Source organism: Melanostigma gelatinosum (genome assembly GCF_949748355.1).
Source record: "Melanostigma gelatinosum genome assembly, chromosome: 8".
In the NCBI taxonomy this organism is placed as follows: domain Eukaryota; kingdom Metazoa; phylum Chordata; class Actinopteri; order Perciformes; family Zoarcidae; genus Melanostigma; species Melanostigma gelatinosum.
The window spans coordinates 15,444,267-15,466,092 of record NC_136641.1 but is presented as its reverse complement, the minus strand read 5'-3'; the positions used below and the strand labels follow the sequence as shown (position 1 = coordinate 15,466,092).

The 21,826-nt window shown below is 41.8% G+C and overlaps 1 protein-coding gene across 1 annotated transcript; it reads right to left on the bottom strand.

Annotated features, from left to right (window-relative positions):
* Positions 1-267: 267 nt before the first annotated feature.
* LOC306781346 (RNA-binding motif, single-stranded-interacting protein 2-like) lies at positions 268-17,739 on the bottom strand. The gene is made up of 14 exons (XM_079274167.1): positions 17,611-17,739; positions 11,630-11,826; positions 7,986-8,044; positions 7,476-7,567; positions 5,165-5,322; positions 4,836-4,915; positions 4,612-4,721; positions 4,461-4,507; positions 4,271-4,364; positions 3,996-4,046; positions 3,735-3,845; positions 3,287-3,367; positions 3,111-3,192; positions 268-2,950 (listed from the first exon to the last, which is right to left on the bottom strand). The coding sequence occupies exons 1-13, from the start codon at positions 17,680-17,682 to the stop codon at positions 3,115-3,117; spliced, it is 1,230 nt and encodes a 409-aa protein (XP_079130293.1). The 5' UTR covers positions 17,683-17,739; the 3' UTR covers positions 268-2,950; positions 3,111-3,114.
* Between the last annotated feature and the right edge of the window lie 4,087 nt (positions 17,740-21,826).

The following is a 21,826-nucleotide window of genomic DNA, read 5'->3' as shown; positions in this document are numbered from 1 at the left end:
CTTTATGGAATTCCTATGGTTTTTTTAAAACTCTAGATTTAAGTCTGTTTTAGAAATACATTCTCATGTATTGTGACTGTTATTTGTGTATTACCTCAAAATCAATTGGGTTTGATAAACACGAGAGAACCTGCATGTGTGTTGGCTTATTTGAAGTGCATTATCTGTTTCACAAAGTATAAACCTGCAGATGGTCCCTTGTGTAACAAAAAGCAAACCCACCACAGTGAAACAATGTATTTAAAAGATGACAAGTTCCAAATCAAACCAAGTTAAACCTTTAATAGCTGTAGGGTTTTTCTTATGAAATTGACAAAGACACATGGCACAGACGGACATTTACTGAACAAAACCAACAGACTGCACAGACGTCTCTGAACATGAGTTAAGAAGTGACTTGATATATTCAATGACCTTCAGCTTCAAGATTTCTAAATACTCAATCCAACATTAGCAGCAATAGTTTGTTCCACTCAATAAGCCACCATTCACCTTTTCTTCAATGTTTTGAACAGAAACAATGGAACACAAGATAGTCCTATAGAGATGTCTTTGCTTGATAGATCTATGTTCAGAGTAGTTTGAGATGACAATAAAATCTTCAACATTAGCAGTGCACGAACAAAACAAAAAACAAGCCAAACAAATCGGAGTAGCACTTCACTATCCCTCAGTGAAATCTAAGGCATTTCTGTGAAGTTTAATTTGGTCCTGGAAAAAAAACCGTGTGAATTACTCACCAAGAAAGCAACAAACAGAACAACTGGAACTGGATGGAATGGTGAATTACATCTAGTACAAACCTACAGTGTCCATGTAAAATAACAGCTGGGTAGTCGAGTGGCCATACCTGCCTTCGTTCAATTAAAGCACACCTGCCAAATTTTTACAGTCATATTAACAACTACATTTTGGTATGAAATAGTTCCCTTTTAATGCAGCAATTTTACAAACAATCAATGAACCATAGATGAATCTCAGTCAGAGAAAAAAATATATATCTCAACGTATTATGTATCATGAAAGATGAAGCCAGAATGTTAAGTAATGTTGTGAGGTGTCTCTTTGATATCTGTGGTATTGCATTTATCAGGATAATAAATTAATTGCATAGATCGTCGGACCTTGGGCGGGTTTTCCGAGCATTGGACGGAAGAGTTAAAGGATGTGGACACAGTACCAGCTGTGAACGGCCATGGGACCTGCTGAAGTTGGTTATTGCCTGTGAACCTTGTACACAAACTGAATCTACATTTCTCTGGCAGGATGAGGTAAGTCAAGGTTTGCACATATACTTTATCTTACGTTGTTCCCAACTGCTTGGGGCACAACTCTGTAATAATGAATCCATGATCATTTGTGACACAGACAGAACTGAAATGTCTGTCAAAGAAAAAGCACAAAACAAACAAACATTAAAGCCGCTTTGACATCAACACTGAAACCAGAACTAGAGAACTAAGCAAACATACAAACAAATCACTACTTCAAAAACAGTTGCAAACATCTATTTCCCACTATTTGAGGCACACAACACACTATCAAAAATAAAAACAAAACATCTTGAAAAATAGGATCAATCTTAAAAAGTATTAAAACTGAATTAACAAAAACAAACAACTTAATACAACCTTTAAATAAGAAATGTAAAAAAACAACAACATTAGGGTGAAAAACAGAAATACAGAAGTGGATGCAAACACAGAAACGGTCAGTATTAAAGCATCTGTGTACTGGCCATAATAAACCTTGATAGTGTTTTCTGAAGATATAACAGGACAGAGCCGAGCTTTACCAGTTGATCTCAATGTCTATGTAATAACAACTTCATACTCGAACAACAACATCTAATTCTTGCTTCAGAAATGTATTTTGGGATGCAGTGGAGATTCAGCTTCCCCTGTTATGAAAAAGCTCATGAGGGAAAACCAAAAAAACACAACAATACATACATTGCTATTTTCAGACAATTTGGTAAAATAGTGTCATTAAAATAACTGAAGCATTACTCCACTGATAAAAGGAAATCAAAGGAAAGCCTAAATACATTTAAATCTCTTATTTACAGGCAGCTCTGTGTGAGATGTGATCCCTGTCAAGCAACTTCGGATTTCATCAAGTGGAGCAACGTGAACAAATATTTAGAACTTTCTGATAATAATCTCTGGAATGCTTTAAATCTATTCAGCTCTTAAGTCTTCTCTTCAACCATCTCTCCATTTTCTCTTCTTTGTTATCCTCTGATTGTCTCAAGCTTTGTCGAGATTGTTTGGAACTATAAATTATTTGAGAGTCAAGTGCCAAAAAAGAAGCATTGCCGCTTCAGGTAGGTTTCATACCTGATAAACTTGCTGCCCCCGATCTGTCTGTCTGTTTTTCTTTGAGCCTTTCGAGTCCTGTACTTAAATATTTGCACCAATCAATCAAACTAGGACACATGAAGCTAGAAACACGCAAAAACAAAAAACTATGTACAAAAAGGCAGGTTTTCAAAGCCTGAAAGTATCAGACAAAAAAAGTGAAACAAAATCAGTGTCTCTTACAAAAAGGAGGAAAAAAACATGACTCAAAATGAAACATGGTGTTGAAGTATTTTTTCATGGTTTCATTGTAGCTCCCCGGAACAGTATTAGAAAAGAAAAAAAATGTCAACATATGTAGTGTGTGTCTGTGTGTGACTTGACTGTTCAAGTATATCTATCAAAATAGATGCTCCTCGTTCTGTTCTTCCATTTTTCCATTTGCCTGCCATCCTCCAGCCTTGGTTGTTGGAGTAAAAGAGTTTATTGTAAAACATGAGTTTGTAGAAAATATCTTTTTTTTTTCTTCTTTTTTTTGTCCTTTCTGTGTAACAGTCCGCTTTCCTCCCGAGTGTCCGGTGCCTTTACGAGCACAGTCGACCGTGCCGAGTTCCAGCGCTTTGAGAGTCACTCCGGCTCCAGAGGAAGATCTGACACAAGGCGACAAGACCAGCCAATTAGAAACAAGAGCTGCTCCTGCACCTCAGTCACCTCCTTCTGCAGTAAGGTGATGTATGAGGAGGAGGATGATGTGTTCGTAGTAGCAGATGTATGCATGTTAAGAGACACAAAACAATAACCACAACCCACCTCTTCACTTGTTATGCTGGTAGGTGTAGGTCGTGTGTTCTGTGGGTGTCTCTATGGCAACAGGTGGTTGGACGGCACTTTCCTGCGAGGGAGGCGGCAACGATTGAATCCATGAGTGACTGCTTCACATAACATTGATTTATACTGCTCTAGTGAGAGAAAACAGAGGTCTTTACCTCAACTGACATGTTGGTGGCAGGCACTTGGGTGTACTGGGGGATGTAGGTCCCCTGCATAGATGTGTTTGCAGGCATGTACTGCAGGAGAGTGGAGATTTCATTTAGACATGACAGCTATAACAACAATAACACTGTTACATGAAGCTGCACTAGACAATATGTATATGAGAAATTACACTTATATGTCTTTAGCAGCCTAAATTCCAAAGGGGACCAGCAGCTGAAGAAGAACATCTCATTCGGTTCTTCTCACTCTGTTGATTTACCCAACTTGCCCAAATAAAAGTCTAGTTATCTCCACAAAAAGGATTCGGCACATCCTTAAAAGCAGTGAATAAACTCTCTCTCCCTTCGTATCTTCTTGCATGACCCAATCATAGACTGGTCGAATGAACTGCTCGACATCAATCACAGCTGAATGCTAAATGTTCCGCTTTCTACTGACTGTGCCACTGCTGCCCATGGAGAGGTGGCTGAGCTGCTGCGTCAGGGGCCCCATCATGGAGGTCGGCTGGATGGACATGGTGTGGTCCATTCCTGGCGTCAGGACTGCTCCCTATTTAAAAATAATAATAATAATAATAAAAAAGAAACATAAAGCAGTGGCCATTAAAACAAAGAGACTGTTAGTCAGAATAGAGAGAGAAAGGCATCTCCTGCAACAACAGGAAGGAGAGCCAACTGCTTTAAGGTTGAAGTTACTCACCGTGGGCGGCATGATGTATGACTGATGATGTAACCAGGATGGGTTGTGTACCTGCATGATCAAGAAAGACAGACATATTTCATAACATACCATACCATGAATAGATGAGACATACCGTAAGTTTAGCTGTTTTATTTTTAGATTGAAAACATTTGGCAACTAATGTTTCACAAATGATGGGTGTGCGACAGCAGGCCTGGGCTTGATTAAACTCCAGTCTGTCACAGTTTAGCGTCTTAACTACATAACACCTGAGCTTTGAGGGTCTGAACTACCTGGTAGGTGGACATAGGGGAATGCATGTACGGGGAGAGGGAGGTCGGCCCCATCATCCGGTTTGGGCCAATGCTGTATGGAGAGGAGTAGAACCTACAGAAAGAGACACAAAGCTATCAGTCACCAGACCACAACATGATCACACTCCCTCTGGCTGCACAAGGGATTTGTCAGAGTGGTAGTACTGACCCATTCTGTAAGGCTGTGGTGGGGTCATAGGTAAGGGTCATTCCTCCCTGGAGAAAAGAGACAAAGGACTGTGTCAAGAGGAGGCTGATCACAAGCACTGTTGCGTAATAAAGCATGTTCAAAGAAGTCAATCGGACACAAATAAACTCACACTCTCCCCATCTCTCGTCCAGGGCCGGCCGTTCTGCAGATATTTTCCTTGGCTCTGACGCTTTTTCTGGCCTCCATCAGCAAATTTACACAACAGGGGCTCTGGTGGCACTGGACCAGTAAGAAAATATTACTTTATATGAAGATATATAGTCAGTATTAAACATTTAAAATGTTCTTTTCCTCAACAGATAATCAAACAAGATGCCATCTCAAACACCTCACCTGGAACCCCAGGTGGAGTCTTGATATATTTCCCATTAAAATGTTGGATGATGGCTTCACATTTCTCGGTTGACTCCATCCTAGAGGAAAATGTCACACTGAACGTTTATTAAAAACAATCACTGCAGCAGGTCACAAGGTATCATGCTGTGTGCTCATATTTACAGGTGAGGATGTTCTACCTGCGCTGGCCACCAGAGGGCTCTCTCACCAAGATTAATACTGACATTTGTGCAACTGGATATTTTCTGTAAAGCACATGAGGCCATCACGAATCACTTTTCGCCCCGTTGTCCTAATACGAGTAACTAAATAATCAAAGCTCATACCTGGCAAAGCCCACGCCTCGGCTGGTTCCGTTGGCGTCACGGAGGATGCGAGTGGAAATGGCCTGGCTGAAGGGCTTCAGCATGTTCTCCAGCTCCTGCTCATCCATGGACATCGGCAGATTGGAGATGTATAAGTTGGTGGGGTCCTGCTCCTGTTGCTGAAAGGTGAGAAGCCACGAGAGGATTAATGAACGAGTATGTGGGGCAGACGAAGCTCTTCGTCGTCTTTACGAAAAACTGCCTTATGATGTCGGGAGCCCTCCGGAGACACTCAAAAGCTGCCAGCAAAAGTATGAGAGGATCATACAGGGTGTTGAAGGTGCCTGATATTTGGAAGGGTGGCAGTTGCAGGACATTACACAGTTAAAAAAACAGTCTGACAGAGAGGGAATCGGGTTTGAAGTAAAGGGTGGATTTCATTTTGCCGTGAGCTACGCGGATGAGGGCAAAGGAGAAAAGAGATATTCAGAGATGATGAGATAGTATTCTGGCTGGACTTCAACTGAATTTCTCTCTCATTCTGACTCCCTATTTCTGTCTCTTCCACTTTTATTCATCCAACTCGTTCCTTTCTCTCTTCACGCTCCTCTCTCATACTCCATCGCCCAGACGATATTACCAGAAGGGTAGAAGACAGGCCCATTGTGTGAGACGAGCCTCTTAGGAGAACGAAAGCGCAGGATCCAGGTAAGGGGATATCAAAGCCTAATTACATTTTAAATGGCTCTCCATTCATGGATGATCTGAACTGATTATGTGCTCCAGCTCTGTACAGAATCACGGCAGAGACAATTTGGACAAAGACCTTTGAAAATGATCTGAAGAGCATCTAAAGCATTGTGCTATCATTGTCCCCAAACATTATCATCCTTTTTCCTAGGTCATTGTAATAACATGTCGCTTGCATTCAAGCAGTAATATTCATGTGGTAATCCCGACCTTGAATGCAGGTGCAGAGGCCGGCTCTGCTGGCTTGCATAAATCAGACAAATTATGCAGTTTTTAGCAATTATTAGTAACCAACCTGAAAGAAACTCTTAAAGTGCCACAGTTTATCAACTATTGTCAACTATTTTGTAGGCGTCTTATATTCTTTTTGTTGGCCTCCCGTCAAACAAATTGAATTAGACCAACAGCATCTTGTAAGATAACCGATCTGTATCACCCTCTAACCATTATGCATATTCATTATCTCAGAGTGGAGCTGCGATTAAAAACCTGTAAATGCAGTGTGAATTAATTTCCAGACCATGAATAATGCATGTGCAATCGCTGTGACCTGTGGTGAAGGTGATTTCTCCTTCACCTCCCTTCTCCTCTTCCTCCTCCACAGCAGTGCGAACTAGAGATGAAGCTCGGACCCATGAGAGCGAGCAGAGGGGACCTGCTGCGGATTTAAACCGCCAATGAGTCGGAATGAGTCAGAGAGAAATCTGGTGCAAACACAAAGACGTAAACCCGAAGTGAAATCAAGTTATTCTGTGAGCAAGGAGCTGTATGAGTGTTACTGATCCAGTTCACGAGAGATCAGCTTGGTGTTGGTGGTGTGCGTGGCTTGTGAGTGTGTCATAACCTGGTAGGGGCAAGGCTGGTGAAGTGCATGTGTGATAGTGTGTGTGTGTGCGTGTGTTGACAGGGCGGGTGGCTGGGCACAGGGCCCCGCTGACTGGGGAGCTGCTCAGACACTGAGTCAGATGCCACCAGGGAGAACAGACAGGGCCTTTGTACGGGGAGCTCAGGGAGAAGGCCCTGGGACACACTCCCTCAACACCGGCACCACTATGAAGCACACACACACACATCATGCACACATGTACACACATGTACATGCATGTTTCTCTGCACTCTTGTTTGTGCACACACATATTCTACAGTGCATTAATACCCATAAATACACTGATTTAAGCATACACCCAGAGCACTGCCTGATGCTAATATGTACGCACACACAAGCTGAGGCTTAATTGGCTTATATTCCTCAACCATGGCTCATATAACAACATGAAAACATGGGGACTAAAAATCCTGGGGAGAAAGCAGGACAGAGAAAAAGCTTGCCGCAGCTTTAAAAAAGAAATCTCTAAGAAGCAGATAAGGCATAGGACCAGCCTTTCTGCTGCAAGGTTAATAATTCAACATTTAATTTGTAATTAATAATTCATCATTCAACTTTTTGCTGAGTCACTGTTAAAATGTCTCACGTTTTTTTTCCCATGAGCTGAGAATTTAACTCTGATAAACAATTTGACGACATCTGACACCAAGTCATAAGAAAGAAAAGCAGTGAATATCGATCTTAAGTGGTTCTTACCTTGGCCATCTGAGCCTGCACTCCACCCGCCTTCAGCGCTGTCACTGCCCTCTGAGCTGAGGACGGACTGTCAAAGTCAACAAAGCCATAGCCTGCAGGGACGGAGACATCCAACATGACGTACAGGCGACACGTTATGACAATGAGATATGGACACAGGCATGTCATTTGATCTCATGAAGCTCTCATAGTAGTAGCAGTGTTTGAATGTGAAGAGACAGCCAGTTGGGTTTGGACTGTGCTTTTCCATGAAGGACAGATGTAGAGTTATACGACACTGCCAATATATAATATCACACAATACCTACCTATTAGGTAGGTAAAGTGTGTCGCTTAATACACAGTAAACAAATGTATTAAAACGTGGATGAACAATTTAAATCATACTTTGGCAAGCAGTTTTCCAAGTTACTTATAAACATTCTTACAGTCAAACAAAATGTGACACTTGTTTCCCAGACAGCTGTCATTAAAAAAAGGTTACACAACCTGTGATTCTTATCCATTTACCTTTGCACTTGTTGGTGGTCTTGTCCAGGATGGCCTTGGTGGATACAATTTTCCCGTACCTGAAAAACAGTGCGGTTTACACTGGAGGATCATCCTTTCCTGCACTTTGTCATGTGTTTGTAATGACTTGTTTACATTCGACATTAGCATTGTGACATTGCTGAAGCAATGTGGTTTCTCTCTAAGCTTAACACACCCTTGTGGATTGTGCTCCATGATGACTGAATTATAATTCACCTGATACATTCACTGCAATGACACTGAATACAATTATGCCATCTGATAATAAATGGTGTGTAGGGAAATCTTTAGAGAGGGGGGAGGCATAAATTAAATTAGAGCTGCTGCACAGCACTAAGAAAGGAGGAAGTTGAAAAACTAAAAGGAGGAAGACAAATGAGAAATACAGGACGGGACATTATCATAAAACCTTTAAGTCACATGTTTTTTTGTCACAATACTTGAGGAGGCATTAGTACGTTCATTTTGCCGAAACCAGGTCTCAAATATCTACTTTACACTCTGATTTAGGAACTCGCGAAAAGGTTGCATATTTCAAACGAGTGCCCAAAATGATCAAGACAGAATTCTGAGAATTTGCATATTTCATCCATAGAGGTGGCTGTACTCTGTTATGACAAAGATTGATTGCTCCTTAACTGATGTTGAAAGCTGCTCGATTTCCATTGACTGCAGTGGTTTACACCAGGATCAAATTCTAAATACTGTAAAAACAAAATGCAGTTTTTGAGATGAAATTGTGAGACTTACATCTACATCTGCCGTGACATCAATATTTTGTAAATTATTTTCATGAACATTGGAGAATTGTCAAATTCGCAGTAGCTACGTACATTACCATTTACACTTAAAGATTTTGATGTTTAATTGATTGATTCAAGTGTGAAGACGCAGGCTGGCAAGTTTGGGAGGAGATAGGTTACATTCGTTTAACAGTTTGTGAGAAAAACATTGATGGACTTCGTAATTCATGTCATGCTGGAAGCATCTGGGCATTTCTGCTCACTTGGGCCTACGTTTTGGTGAAAGTCGCAAAGTGCTAGCATGTGTATGTTATGAATTTGTAATGTTTTAAACTTTAGCTGTCGCCCCACTATCAGGACAATAGCCCACAAAGCCAGTTGAGGATGTTACCTATGTGCAAAGTTTGGTTTATTTTCATTCATGGTTTCATGCAAGGCAGATTTCCTAGAAATAATAATAATAATACAACCGGTCACCAAACTGCTGGCTGGCCCCTAATTATAAGCACCATGTCCAGTGGGTTTGTGCATAGTGGAAAGAACTATAGATTTCCCATATCTTACCCATTCCTGCTTTTACACAGATGTCAATAGGGATCGTAACTCAAGGGGAATCCAACGTGAAGTGACAATATGGTAAACATTAATGTCTCTGCTACATTTACAGATGAATTCACAATGTACTATCAATAGAAAATCTATCCAGCTGGCCTGCTACAGACACTGCATTTGCATATGCAGGCGCAGGCAAATGCTGGTGTGCGGCAGAGTGTCAATCGGTTCCCATCTCTCCAGGCATGTGCATGCAGTGTAATCTGATATGCCTCTCCTTGGCTGTCCTTTCCAATGCTGGCTCCCAGCCATACTCTCTGCTAACCAGCTTCTCTCTCGGCAGCGTTACACTGCACCACTGCCACATTTCACACAGGCTAGAAGAGTTACTTATATAACAATCTTCATATCTTTACTGTTCTACCAAAGTGGCCATAGGTCACCAGTGAAAATGATTACGTTTTCATGAGAATTTACACCAATTATAAGTTATTGACACATGTTGTATTGAATACACAGATTTTACTTGAGTTATGTCTATCCAATTGTAATACAGCGCATTTCTGATTGTAAGCAATAAGATGCCATCAGATGCTACTAGATAAAAACACTTTCCTCCTATATTTCCATGTGCATTATTACTGTGGGCATACAGCAGTCCCACCAGTCTATGACCAACATTATGACGAACATTTAAGCTGTGAGTTCTACTTGCTGCACTCCCCTGCTTACACACTTGAGATACCCGTTTACTTATTTGCGCCTCAGAGGTCTTGGACTACGTGAGGCAGAGCGAAAAGAGGGGCTGGAGACTCAGCCGTGTGTGAGAGAGCACAGCATAGCCCAGCCTGATGTCCATCCATGGTCAACCACCAGAAACGGACCAGGGCGAGAACCAGAGCAGCAACGAAGCACCCGGAGAGACAACTGCAGAGGCAGGAGATGGAGAACCAACCCCCATCCCGTCCTCTCATCACTCGCTCCCTACACAGTACACTTCAGAGCGTGCATACAACAACTGTGGGGGAGGGGAGCTTTGGGAGTGTGGTGTCCTGATACTATGCACACATTTGCAGTTCAAACTTGAGTTCAGTCAACCTGACTTCTCTTCCTACTGTTTTACATAGTCCTCTACAAGCATGTCCCCTATTAACTATCATCGGATACAGTATCTTCCCTCAGTCCACTTTAACTGAGAATTACACTGGCCTTAATGTGTTCTGCTAAAAGGCAAATTTCATGCAGTGATTTTATCTGCTCTGTGAAAGCAGAAATATGAGAACTACCCCCACAGAACACCACCTAACACACACACACACACACACCCTGAACTCCATTCACCCCCCTGATCCCCCCCCCTCTTTCATGCCATTGCCCTTGTTTGTCTTTCCCTTTCCCCTGGGCTCGCCGTTTCCTGTAGGGTTGGGCAGCCTCATGTGAGCCATATCTTCCAGACAGCTGTAAAAAAGCAGGCCCCTCCCTCCCTCTCTCCCTCATTCAATTGCTCTCGTTTTCCCTCCTTTTCTCTCACTCCTCTCTTCTGGTCCTCATCACCAGGCTCCACAATTCAATTAAGTGAAGGCAGCCCATTCATCTCAGCCCTACTCGTTTTGATGTCTTCTACTGCAGGCCTAACAAACATATCAGATGGATTCGATGATGCTGTTGTTTGATGTCGGACTGCATGCTGCTCACAACAGAGTTTTCAAACACTCACACTGATGAGCAACATGGATGTATTATTTATAGTGCAGAATATGACTTTGAATAAGGATAGCATTGTCATCACATGTTTGATGATAATCTACAAGACAAAGGCACAGAGGAGCAATAACTCATGTCGGTCAAAAGTCGAAGAAGAAGCAAGAGGAGACACACAGACAGAATTAGCGTGAGAGAGGGACACTAAACATTCTGTACCTAGTCGTTGGAAAGTCTGTGCTTAGCTGTGCCAAAGTGAAAGGTCTTAGTTTGCTGCCAAAATTAGAGTTTGTTTTTCCACAGGGCCACTAAATGAAATGATGGGCCTTAAAAAACATGTGGATGAAAATGTGGCCCTCTTCTCTGCTCCAGAAACACCTGCTAAGGTGTGCTTTAGCATTAATGTCCATTTCAAGTGTAAGGAAGTCATGCAAGTATACGTAGTCTTGCAATCCTTGATGAATTCAGACAGCCAGTCATCGCCTGTCTATCCATGAACCCAACACTCTGTTCTCTCTAAATCTACTCTGCAACTGCAACCTGGTTCATTTGCACAGTGAGCAGCCAAAGAGAGATGTATTGAGTATATATGTTGAAGTTGGAGCAATGGGTCTTTGGGTAACTTACGGCTGACAGAGTTTGACCAGATCCTGGTCTGTGGTTCCTGGGTGGAGGCCACGGATGTACAAGTTGGTTTTGCTCAGCTGCTCTCCTCCACTGCTGCTGCTGCTGCCATTGCTGATGGAGGTGGTGGTGGTGTTGCTATTGTTGATGTTGTTGGGGCTTGGAGGAGCCATCTGATGGTTGGAGGGGGACGCATACGTCTGCTCCACAAAAAAAGAGAATGGTTCGATTTGTGCTTTTGTTCGTGGTCGATCAAGGGACTTTGCTCAAACTACGGGCGTTTGATGAGAAAGTCAATTAAAAGACACAATTAGTCACAACTTGAGAAACAATGGCTGACTGAGATGGAAAATACAAAAGATGGATATGAAGGAAAATACACCAACATTTTTTATATGCACAGAACAAGTAAGTGAAATAATACATGACTGTTATGTTATTCATACATCCAACGAGAAATATGAGAAATACAAAATGTAGTCTACTGCAGAATGTGCAAAAAAATGCACATATTCATTAAAAGGTAATTCATACAGAGAGGGTGGGATGTGTAGACAATGTACTACAGGCTCTGAGTGTGCCCTGGTTTAGCAGAGATGGGGATCCTAAGAAATCACCAGCTACAAGGTTATACAGATACTTCAAACCTTTACTGTTAAAATCAATCACACTCATCTACAAGCAGCCAGCAACAATTTAGTCCCTACACCCTGTTTGGACAGGAGATAAATGAATGGTGGCCCTATAGTCAATGTTCTAAAATGTATTGTCTTCAAAGACTAGCTGTTATTCATTAATTCCTTAAGACAACTATACACCGTTTGTTCATGTCATCATGGACTTCAGACAATATATCTTGGTTTGCAAGAACAAGCCTACGGTACACTGGTATCATGGAGATCTATTACAAGTTGTCTACAAAACACAGTATACCTGTTGGTTTAACTGTAAATGTTGAGATCTTACATATCTTGTGATCTTGTGAAGGCAAGTGAGCCCATTTAAATGTACAACCCAAGCGCATAACATTAAATCTGGTTAGATTTAAGTGGCTGAGCTTCAAGCTGCTGCATGAGAGGCTTTTATGCTGCAGTTTGTACTGGGAGTGTTTGAAACAGTTCCAATCAAAACTGTTCACAGGGAGATCTATGGTGGTTGTATGGTTACCACAACATTCTTTAGGACAGAAACTTTTATATTGGCCTTTTCAAATGTATTTTTTTCGGTGCTTTGAGCAGCAAAAAACAAATTCCATTCACCAGTATTGTCTTGGGCTGATGGCAAACATCTCAAAGCCTTAACTATCTGAATGGCATAGCGGCAAATGTTTTTTAGTTTTTTTAGATTTGGATAAACTGACTACCGGTAATTAAGGGAAGATGCTTTTAAGGTCATACATCTTTGCCACAATTTCTCAGATGACTGCATATATCAACTATGTAATTGAATATGCTGTGATTTATGCACTTGGACCTAAACGTCCCATCTGGTATTTCATGAGCTGCTCGTTCAGTGCCTCTGTACGCTGCTCAAGGATGTGTAAGCATGAAAGGAGCAGTATGCAGAGACTCCGCTCACATCAATGCATGCATGCAATGAGCATGTTATTGGCTGAGCCACGATGTTCGTCAGCATAAATCTACCCACATATAAGGCAGTGATAAGGGACCTTAAATGTAGATGTGCTCATAAACATTATATTATCCAACAGCTGTTTTCAATGATTGCATTTTGAAAAAATCTATCGATACCAGCAGGGCCATGCAATAAATCAAATTGGTATGGAAGTATAGTGTCAGCTTAGTCTGACTTTGGTGTTGCTACCACTGCTAGCAGAGGAGGAACTGTTTGATTCGTTAGGGTCAGCAGGCTCGGCCCCAGGGAACAATGGGATGGCTTGTTGGACACCACAAGGTCAGCACTGGACCACCAGCTTATTAACAGAGCGAGAGTTGTCAAAAGACTGCTCGAATCAAGCCAATTATGACCTCCATATCTCTCTGCAGCGGATCTGTTACAGGACTCTTACTAAACGCGTTTTAATTGGTCACACGTCACGTCAGTTAATACAGAAGATCAACAACAACGCCAGAAATAACATCGGCACCAGGAAAACGGGATGAAGCTGTATTAAATGAAATGTTAACGCTTGCTGTTTGTTGCACTGTGTTGATTGTTGTTGATTGTTTCATGTTATGCACCACCCGTCATGTCAAATTCCTTGTATGTGCAACATACCGTGGCAATAAATGGTTCTGGTTAGACTAAGCATATATGATGACGTATGCGTGAAACATAAATGTAATATACCCTTGTTAGTACAAAGCCATTTCTAGCCAAACCCTCAATACAGGACCAATGTGTACTCTAATAGCTCTTCCAACGTATACGTTGTAAACCTGCGTAATACAGCAACATATTTTCATACGCTACTGACATGAGTATAGCAACACCAATGATTCCTTTGCAAGCTTTATTGTATGCACGCTACCCATCTGCCTCAAGTTTTCCAAACGGTCTAGGAATCAGCCCTCAGAACTTATTCCGTCTTTTTAGTGAAGCTGAGAAAATCATAGTGACTCACAGAGCCCATTCATCTCGGTCCTCCTCTCTAATCTCCCTCTCTTCTTAAGCATCAACAGTACTGTTTGTTTTTCCAAAATCACAGCCTCTTCCTGTGCTTTCCCTTGCCTTCACTGTAGGCGGCCCGCACAGACTATCAGGAGGGATGCACCTGCAGAGGCCAGGGGAGATAGGATCTGACAGGAGACCGAGTCCTGCTCCAAGCCGGGCTAGTGGGGCCTGTCTAATTAGGATCTGAGCTTGTTAGCGGAAAACACTAATCCCTCTCATGTGCTCTCAAGTCAGAAGGTATAGTGTCTCATTAAGACTGCTCTACTAGGCTCCTTCTGAGAAAAAGATGGCAGTGAGTCAGATCCACACCTACTCCACATCTGCTCCAGCACTAGCACCAGGTGTTTTGACACCAACGTAAGGTAACGCCAAACAAATATGCATTCAGAACAACACGCATACAGTAAGAAAAGGAAGCTTGGAAACATGATGTGGGATTACAATTCTCGGGTTTGTTTTACTTGTCAGGTTGCATAATGTGCTCAGTTAGGCTGTGCCCCAAACCTGACCTCCTGACATGTTACTGATTTCCTTCCTACTTGTTCCTCTTCAGTCCACAGCCGCCCACATAATCTTGTTACACTGTTCCCTATTGCATCAGCGTCATTTTTGGGGCATTCTTTACATTCCTCTGAAATACACACATGTTTGTGTTTCTCTCCTTGAAGTGGACAGGGGTTGTGGGGGACAAGTTTTGGTTGCAGATTAGAGTCCAAGCGGTCATTGTTAAATTGAACTACATTCCTGGGGCATCACAGCTCTGTGGGAACTGATAAATAAAGGAAATCCTCCTGTGTACATACAACATACACCCATTTACAACTTACATGATGAATGGGTAATACAAAAACAGAAGGCATTTATTTTTCCAGTAGATAATAACAATTTAATCCTAGCCTGCCAATGCTCAGTTGCTTACAGACACTCATACTACTGCTACTTCCTGGACAGAGAAGCTGGACATATACACAGTCCTCGCACCCCAATTAGTATGCAGTTATAGTTGCAGTAAGGCAAATTGCCTCAATGTATTGTTATTATAGTTTTGCAAGAAGCAGAACTACAGTGAATTGCCAACAAGGTGATGCAGAGAAAGCAGCGTGCTCAAGGCAGCAGCTGAAGACTGATGAGATAATTACAGATAGAGGAAGCAGAGGTGGTGCCCGTCGGGAGTCCAGGTGACTTAAGGACTTTCTCATCCGAGAGAGAACAATGAGTGCCAAGTGAGGCTGGATGTATGCCTTTAATTCTGTAGTAATAGCAGAGATGTGGGTCATTCTGCTACATCATTCTGGCAACACAGACCTTTTGTGAAACTGATAATGTTGGACAATCTAACAAATCTTCACATTTCGTGAAGTCATTCATCTGTATCGCAAGAGAAGCATGTAGTTGCCTCCAAAGCCCACAGAAACATAACTCTACTCCTTATTAAAAGTCTCAAACATATTCACTATTTGAATAAGTTCCAAAATAAAATGCATTTTGCTTATAATTATCAATATATTGGTACTTTTCATTACAATACAGTATCATTTCAATCATGCACAAATGAACTGTCAAAGGCATAACCTCTATTCATTATTGATGTGATACAACAAGTATGTTTACAAATCTAGAATCAAATGAAGTGTGGAGTCCTACCTGCTTGGCTAAAGAAACTTTAAAAGGCACCGTGGAAAAGATCATAGTGGAACAGACAAAATCTCTACATATTATATTTTTGCAGCCGCAAGAAAAACACGGTGGGAAGAACCAAATAAGAAAAGTGATGAAAATCCGTGGTGTCTTGTGGCTAAAAGGTGAGACTTCTCCCTGCTCTCCTGCCTCAGTCCAGTTTCATTAAAAAACACCAGAAACGTCGACAGATGGTTAAAATCGTCTGTTTTCAACAGGTATCATGTACCCTGAAGAGAGCAGGAAGAATGTTCAGGCTCTCTTTTCCATGTGAACTGAACCACTGACAGACAAGGAATCAAGGTATGTGAAACACACAGGGGAGGAAGAAAAAAAGACAGGGGGAGTTAATCGAAAGCAGAGGAAAGGGGGGGGCGAAATCTCTTAATCCTTTTCTTTTCTCCGTCCTTTTCCCGTTGTTAATCGAACAGGGGTTACCATTTGACGTTGGATTTACAAGTCATCCCTCTGTGTGCCTTTGACGCTCTAACAATGCCAAATGTGCTAAAAAAAGAAACATATCTTCTTTCAAGGAAAATGTTGAGTTTGCAGCACCCCACCACCCCCCCCCCCCACCACCTGAAATTAGCACATTGTCTGAATCCAGGATTCCAGGAATTCCAGGTCATTAAAATGAGCAATCTGAATTCCTGCCAGCCGTAAGGCAGGGAAGGGAATAACTCGGGGAAGGAGGGAGGTATTCTGTTTCAGCTTTGTTCAAACGTTACTCAAGAAATGCAGAGAGTCAGGCTTCGACTTCACTTGGGACACATTTTTGGCAGAAATCCTAATAGTTTAAAAATGAGGAATCAGCACACAAAATGCTACAAATCCTAGACCTGACCAACTACTTTACACTGTTGCTTAAAACAGTTCTGTGTAATCCTGTAATTTCCATGTCTCAGAACAAAATGAAATCAATCGATACAGTCTGCACAGAAAGGGAGGTTGAACAATGTCACCCCATGAATTATTCATATGAAAAGACAAGTTAATCAAAACGAGACCTGATATATTGTTCCAGCTCTGTTGTCATTGCTCTAGAACTGATCTGCACATCCCATTCAAACACATCCATCTGCATTAGTAATATTACATGGGCGCTGTAACTTTCATCTTTTCCATAGTGCCATGCAAAAACCATCTCAGTCACCATTCGTAGGACTGAAGGGGTGGGGCATATCGGTACGCGTAAAAGAGGAGAAAAACAACTTTGCCAACTTGTGGTTAATTCAATGAAAACATCCCCGAAACATTACACAGTTGATACAAACCCCCACGAATGTACAGTAAAGTCGAATAAAATGATCTTTTATGATCTTGTTCGCAGCCTAACGAACATCTACAGCGCATTCATAAGCTGCTCTCTAAGGGAACAGCGACCGTATCAGGGGGAAACAAAAAGCCAAAGCAAACTGGTGTAGTAATCTACAGCTAACAATGTAACAATGGTTGTAACAATTCAGCAACAACATCAAAAAGCCGACAGCAAAGGTTGCAACAGCAAAGTAAGAGAGTTTTAAACGTCGCCCGTGATCCACTTTCAAGGACACTGCAGCTTAAACAGCCGAGCAGCTTTTAACTGAAGGACTCGGAGCAACACGGCATCGAGGAATCACTCACTGTGTACGGGAATAGAGAGGGTAGAAGTGTGATGCGGTGTTGTTATTTACCTTCTTGATGTGTTTGCCGGTGTAGCCGTTGTACGGGTTGAATCCTGTCCTTGGCGGCACAGAGAGCAGCATTTTTGCGCGGCGCTGTGTCCGGAGGAGCGGAGAGCCGAGGCAGTCAGCTGACGTCAGCCAGAGAGCAGCGGTGGTGATTGGGAGTCGGTCCTCCCGGCGCGCTGATGTGCTCCACTCACGACACTCTGGCTGTATGATAGCTCACTTTATCTCAGGATGTCATGTCCACAAGCCCCAAGTACAACCATTAAAGCATAATCAGGAGATGAATACCAAGATAGTTTTGCAAGAAATATAAAAGTACTCATCCATGTAACCCTGTAGAGTTTATGGTGTTTGTTCCAGTCAGGCATGGGAATTGGGGTTTTAAGAGTTCGTGTAAAATCATGCGTGTTGCCCCAATCGGTCCATATTTTAGCTGCTGGTGTTGGTGTAGAGTCAGGTGAGCTTCAGGTCAAGCGGCTGTTGTGGTTTTTTCTATGTCGATGATCGGTGGCTTGGACTTCGAAGATGATTTAACCTCAATATATAAAAGCTGGCTGAATACTTATTTGCTATCTGACTCGATCTTAATACTTATTTGCTATCTACCACAGGATTCACTAACTAGGAACTCAGTAACGAACTCCCACAGAACACAAGAGAGATTGAAGTTTCTTCAGTTCACGCAGATTTATTTGTATGGCACAGAATACAAGCAAATCGAGTTGTCTGGACTGACTGAAAACAATAATTGTAACTTCCTTTATACTCCCCCCCCTTACTCATCAGCTCTCAATGTTCCTCTAAAACAGTCATTTCGTTCATCATGAATAAAGTAGGGATTCATAACGGTTTTTTGGATCCTGTTTCCCCTGGGGCGTGGGGGACAGCTGGGCCGATGAGATATACAGTTGGTTCACGAATTAATAAATATCATAAGAGACACCTGTCAGAGGATCCTACTGGTCCTTGTTCCTCGTCTAACGCTCAACAGGAATGCAGTCCAATGTCCAGTATCTATGCATCTACTATGTATGGGCATGTGCTGCTTGGATGGTGGCTTTAAATCTTTCCCCTGCTTTGTCTCAGTCCCCCCCCCCCCCCCTTCCTTCTTCTTTATTAATGCTCCTGCCAAACCTCTGGCTACATCATCATAGCCATCCGACGGTCATAGAGACCCAAGATGCTCCGGACAGTCTGGTCCCGGGGCCCGTACAGAAAGGGCATCCTGTTGCCTGGGGACATCGCGGGGGTGACATGCTGCCGGTCTCAACAAGACTGCCTAGGCCTCATGAAATACATGAATCCTGTGACTATTCCTATGTCTGTGACTATATGACGATGCAGGGGCATGAACTGAGTTTGATACAAAAGAGTATAAACGTAAGATTATAAAGATTACAGAGCCAGTATGAATGTAAGATTATAACGATACCCGAGCAAACGTATAATATAAACTCAGAACCAAAAGAATATAGTTGTAAACGCATACATTCTACAGATAGATGAATAAACACATATGATAACCTTGGAGCAAATAATATAGTGGCAAACGCATACATTTGACCTCCCTCAAGGCAATATAGCACAAGTGAAAAGGAAACAGACATGACTCACTGCGACTCTCCTCATGTGGCAAATCTTCCCTAATTCCTTTGATTTATTCATTTATTTCTTGGAAAAGTAAGAACCTGTCTCCAAGCTGTAGTTAAAGGCAAGTTAACGGAACAACTAAACTATCTGGGAAATTGTTTTCAGACAAAATGTTTTTTTATACAGAAGGTAGCAGAGTTTTAATTTCTCCAAAATGTCGTAATGATGTGTAAATAAACTACTCCAGCCTAGTTTTGTTGAATCGGCCACAATCAACAACTTGTATATGGTATTTTCAGCCAATGCCTTATTTCTCAGTTTTTCTCAGAATTACAATTCCACCCAAGTTTAATTTCTTAGTGGAGTGTGATCTTTATGTTACTCCAAGTCTTTAGGAGCAATGATATCCAATGCATTGACACAGGTTCAGCTCCAGAAAATGATTAAAACCCTTCCAGTTTGAGCTTATCTGGGGGACACTTTCAATTTGTTCGAGGTGCAGTGTAGGACTTGTTGGCATCTAGTGGTGAGGTTGCAGATTGCAACCAACTGAAACTTCTCCTGTGTGCCAAGTGTGTAGAACTACGGTGGCCCTAGACGAGGCGAATGGCCCTATGTAGAGCCAGTGTTTGGTTTGTCCATTCTGGGCTACTGTAGAAACATGGTGGCTGGCCCCTGAAGAGGACCCACTCGTAGATATAAAAGGCTCCTTCTTAGGTAACACAATGACAACGATTCTTATTTTCAGGTGATAATAAATACACTGAAGAAAACATTATATATTTGCAATATTATATGTCATTGTTGTGTGTAGATCCCCCTAAATGCTACACACTGTTCCTTTCAGTCAAGGTGTGGAGGAAGGCACCAAAGCAAATCTGGCTCTACAGAGGCCCCATTCATCCACAAGTCATCAAAATGATCAAACCATGTTATTTTACATATTTTAATGTCACATCCTTATTACTTTGTCTGGACAATCTTTGTCATATGTTTATCATCAAAGCACTTTTAATAAATACAATTTTAAAGGTGAAACAAAGCTAAATCTGAATATCTGGTTGAAGCCAACACTGGCATTCTCTTCTATTTTGGTCCTTTTAAACAAAGAAAGCAGATGCATCTCCTAAAGGTGGAAAAGCTTTGAAACAGCATGTAGACCATTATGGTGCACTTAACACATTTTCCCTTAGTTAGCAGCTCTTTTCGCCTGGCTATCCATTATCCAGTGAGCAGGGGAGCTCTATGAGATAGATGCCTTTAAATAAAGAATACATTTAAAAAAAAAAAGAAAGACGTGGAGAAAATAGGCAAAGAGGTTTAAATGTCCAGGATACACAGATTATGTCGTTGTGATTATTGATGAACCCTCAACATATCAGAACAGTAGTGTAGTTGTAATTCATTCTCTCTTTGCTGTAGTAACAGCTAACATGATAAGAGACAAAAGTAGAATTAAATGTCTTAAGTTTGTTGTATTACGCTACTTTTGGTGAAAACTAGTTGTATACACCGTCGGTGAAAAGCTGCTTTCCTGAACATATACCTGATGGTATTCTATTTGCCTGTGATACTGTGGAGTTTAAAATGCTGCACTCAGCTTTTAATTTACTTCTTCAACACTTCTTATATAATGCTAATGTTAGGGGATGACTGCACCTCTACTAATTTCCACATTTCTATGTTTCTTGGTCGGACCCAAATTTACAATGAACTCCTGATGTAAACTAGAAGGGCACAGAGCGAAAGGGAAACGCAATTTGCGTTTCTGCACTGTGATTCGGATCCGAAATGTAATGGGATCTTCCTTGGCCCATGCTTCATCCTTCTAGAAAGTTTCATGAACATTGGGCCAGTCGTCTTTTCAGTAAGCCTTGCTGACAAACAGACACACAAACTGAACCGAAAACACAACCTCCGAGAACTGTATAACCAAGTCAGAAATGATCTGGCATCCCTCTGCTTTTTCGTCAGTTGTCGTCAATTCGCTGTTGAAGAGTCTCATCATGTGAATAAAAAGAGAGTTATTATCAACAGAAGTTGCTTGGCAACTAAATCCCCTGACCCCTTTGTCTCGTCTTGCGTACCCTGACTGATTAACCCCAAGTGTGTAGAAAACATATGCAATTGTTCATTCAGCCATACAGTGTGTTTTTTTCTCGCCATGGCATTTGCATAATCAGAACTAGCTTTATTACAGACACAACTGCACAATTCAGCAGAATAGAAAGACAGAGGGCATGCCTATACACACTGTGCTTGTGTTCATCTAGACGCACATGGGATTCCGTCCTGGTCAGACAGACCGGAGAGCTTAAGCTGAATTCATAACCTCTATCTGTCTCTCTCCCTCCATCTCTCTGTCATTCACTCGCATACATGCATACAATGTCAAAACTTGATGCATTGGAACCATTTGCATCAACACAGCATTATTCTGCATCGCCATCATTCTCTCCGGCTGGATATTGACGTTTCTTTTCTTCGAGTGGTCCATTTTCAGCCCACATTTAGGTCACCCAGAGTTGTACACTCCCCCGTTTCAATGCAACGTTTTGATATGTGTGTGCGTGTTCAGCCAGATGGGCTGTGAGTTTCACACAGCTCAAGGACAGTTTGGGGAGTGACT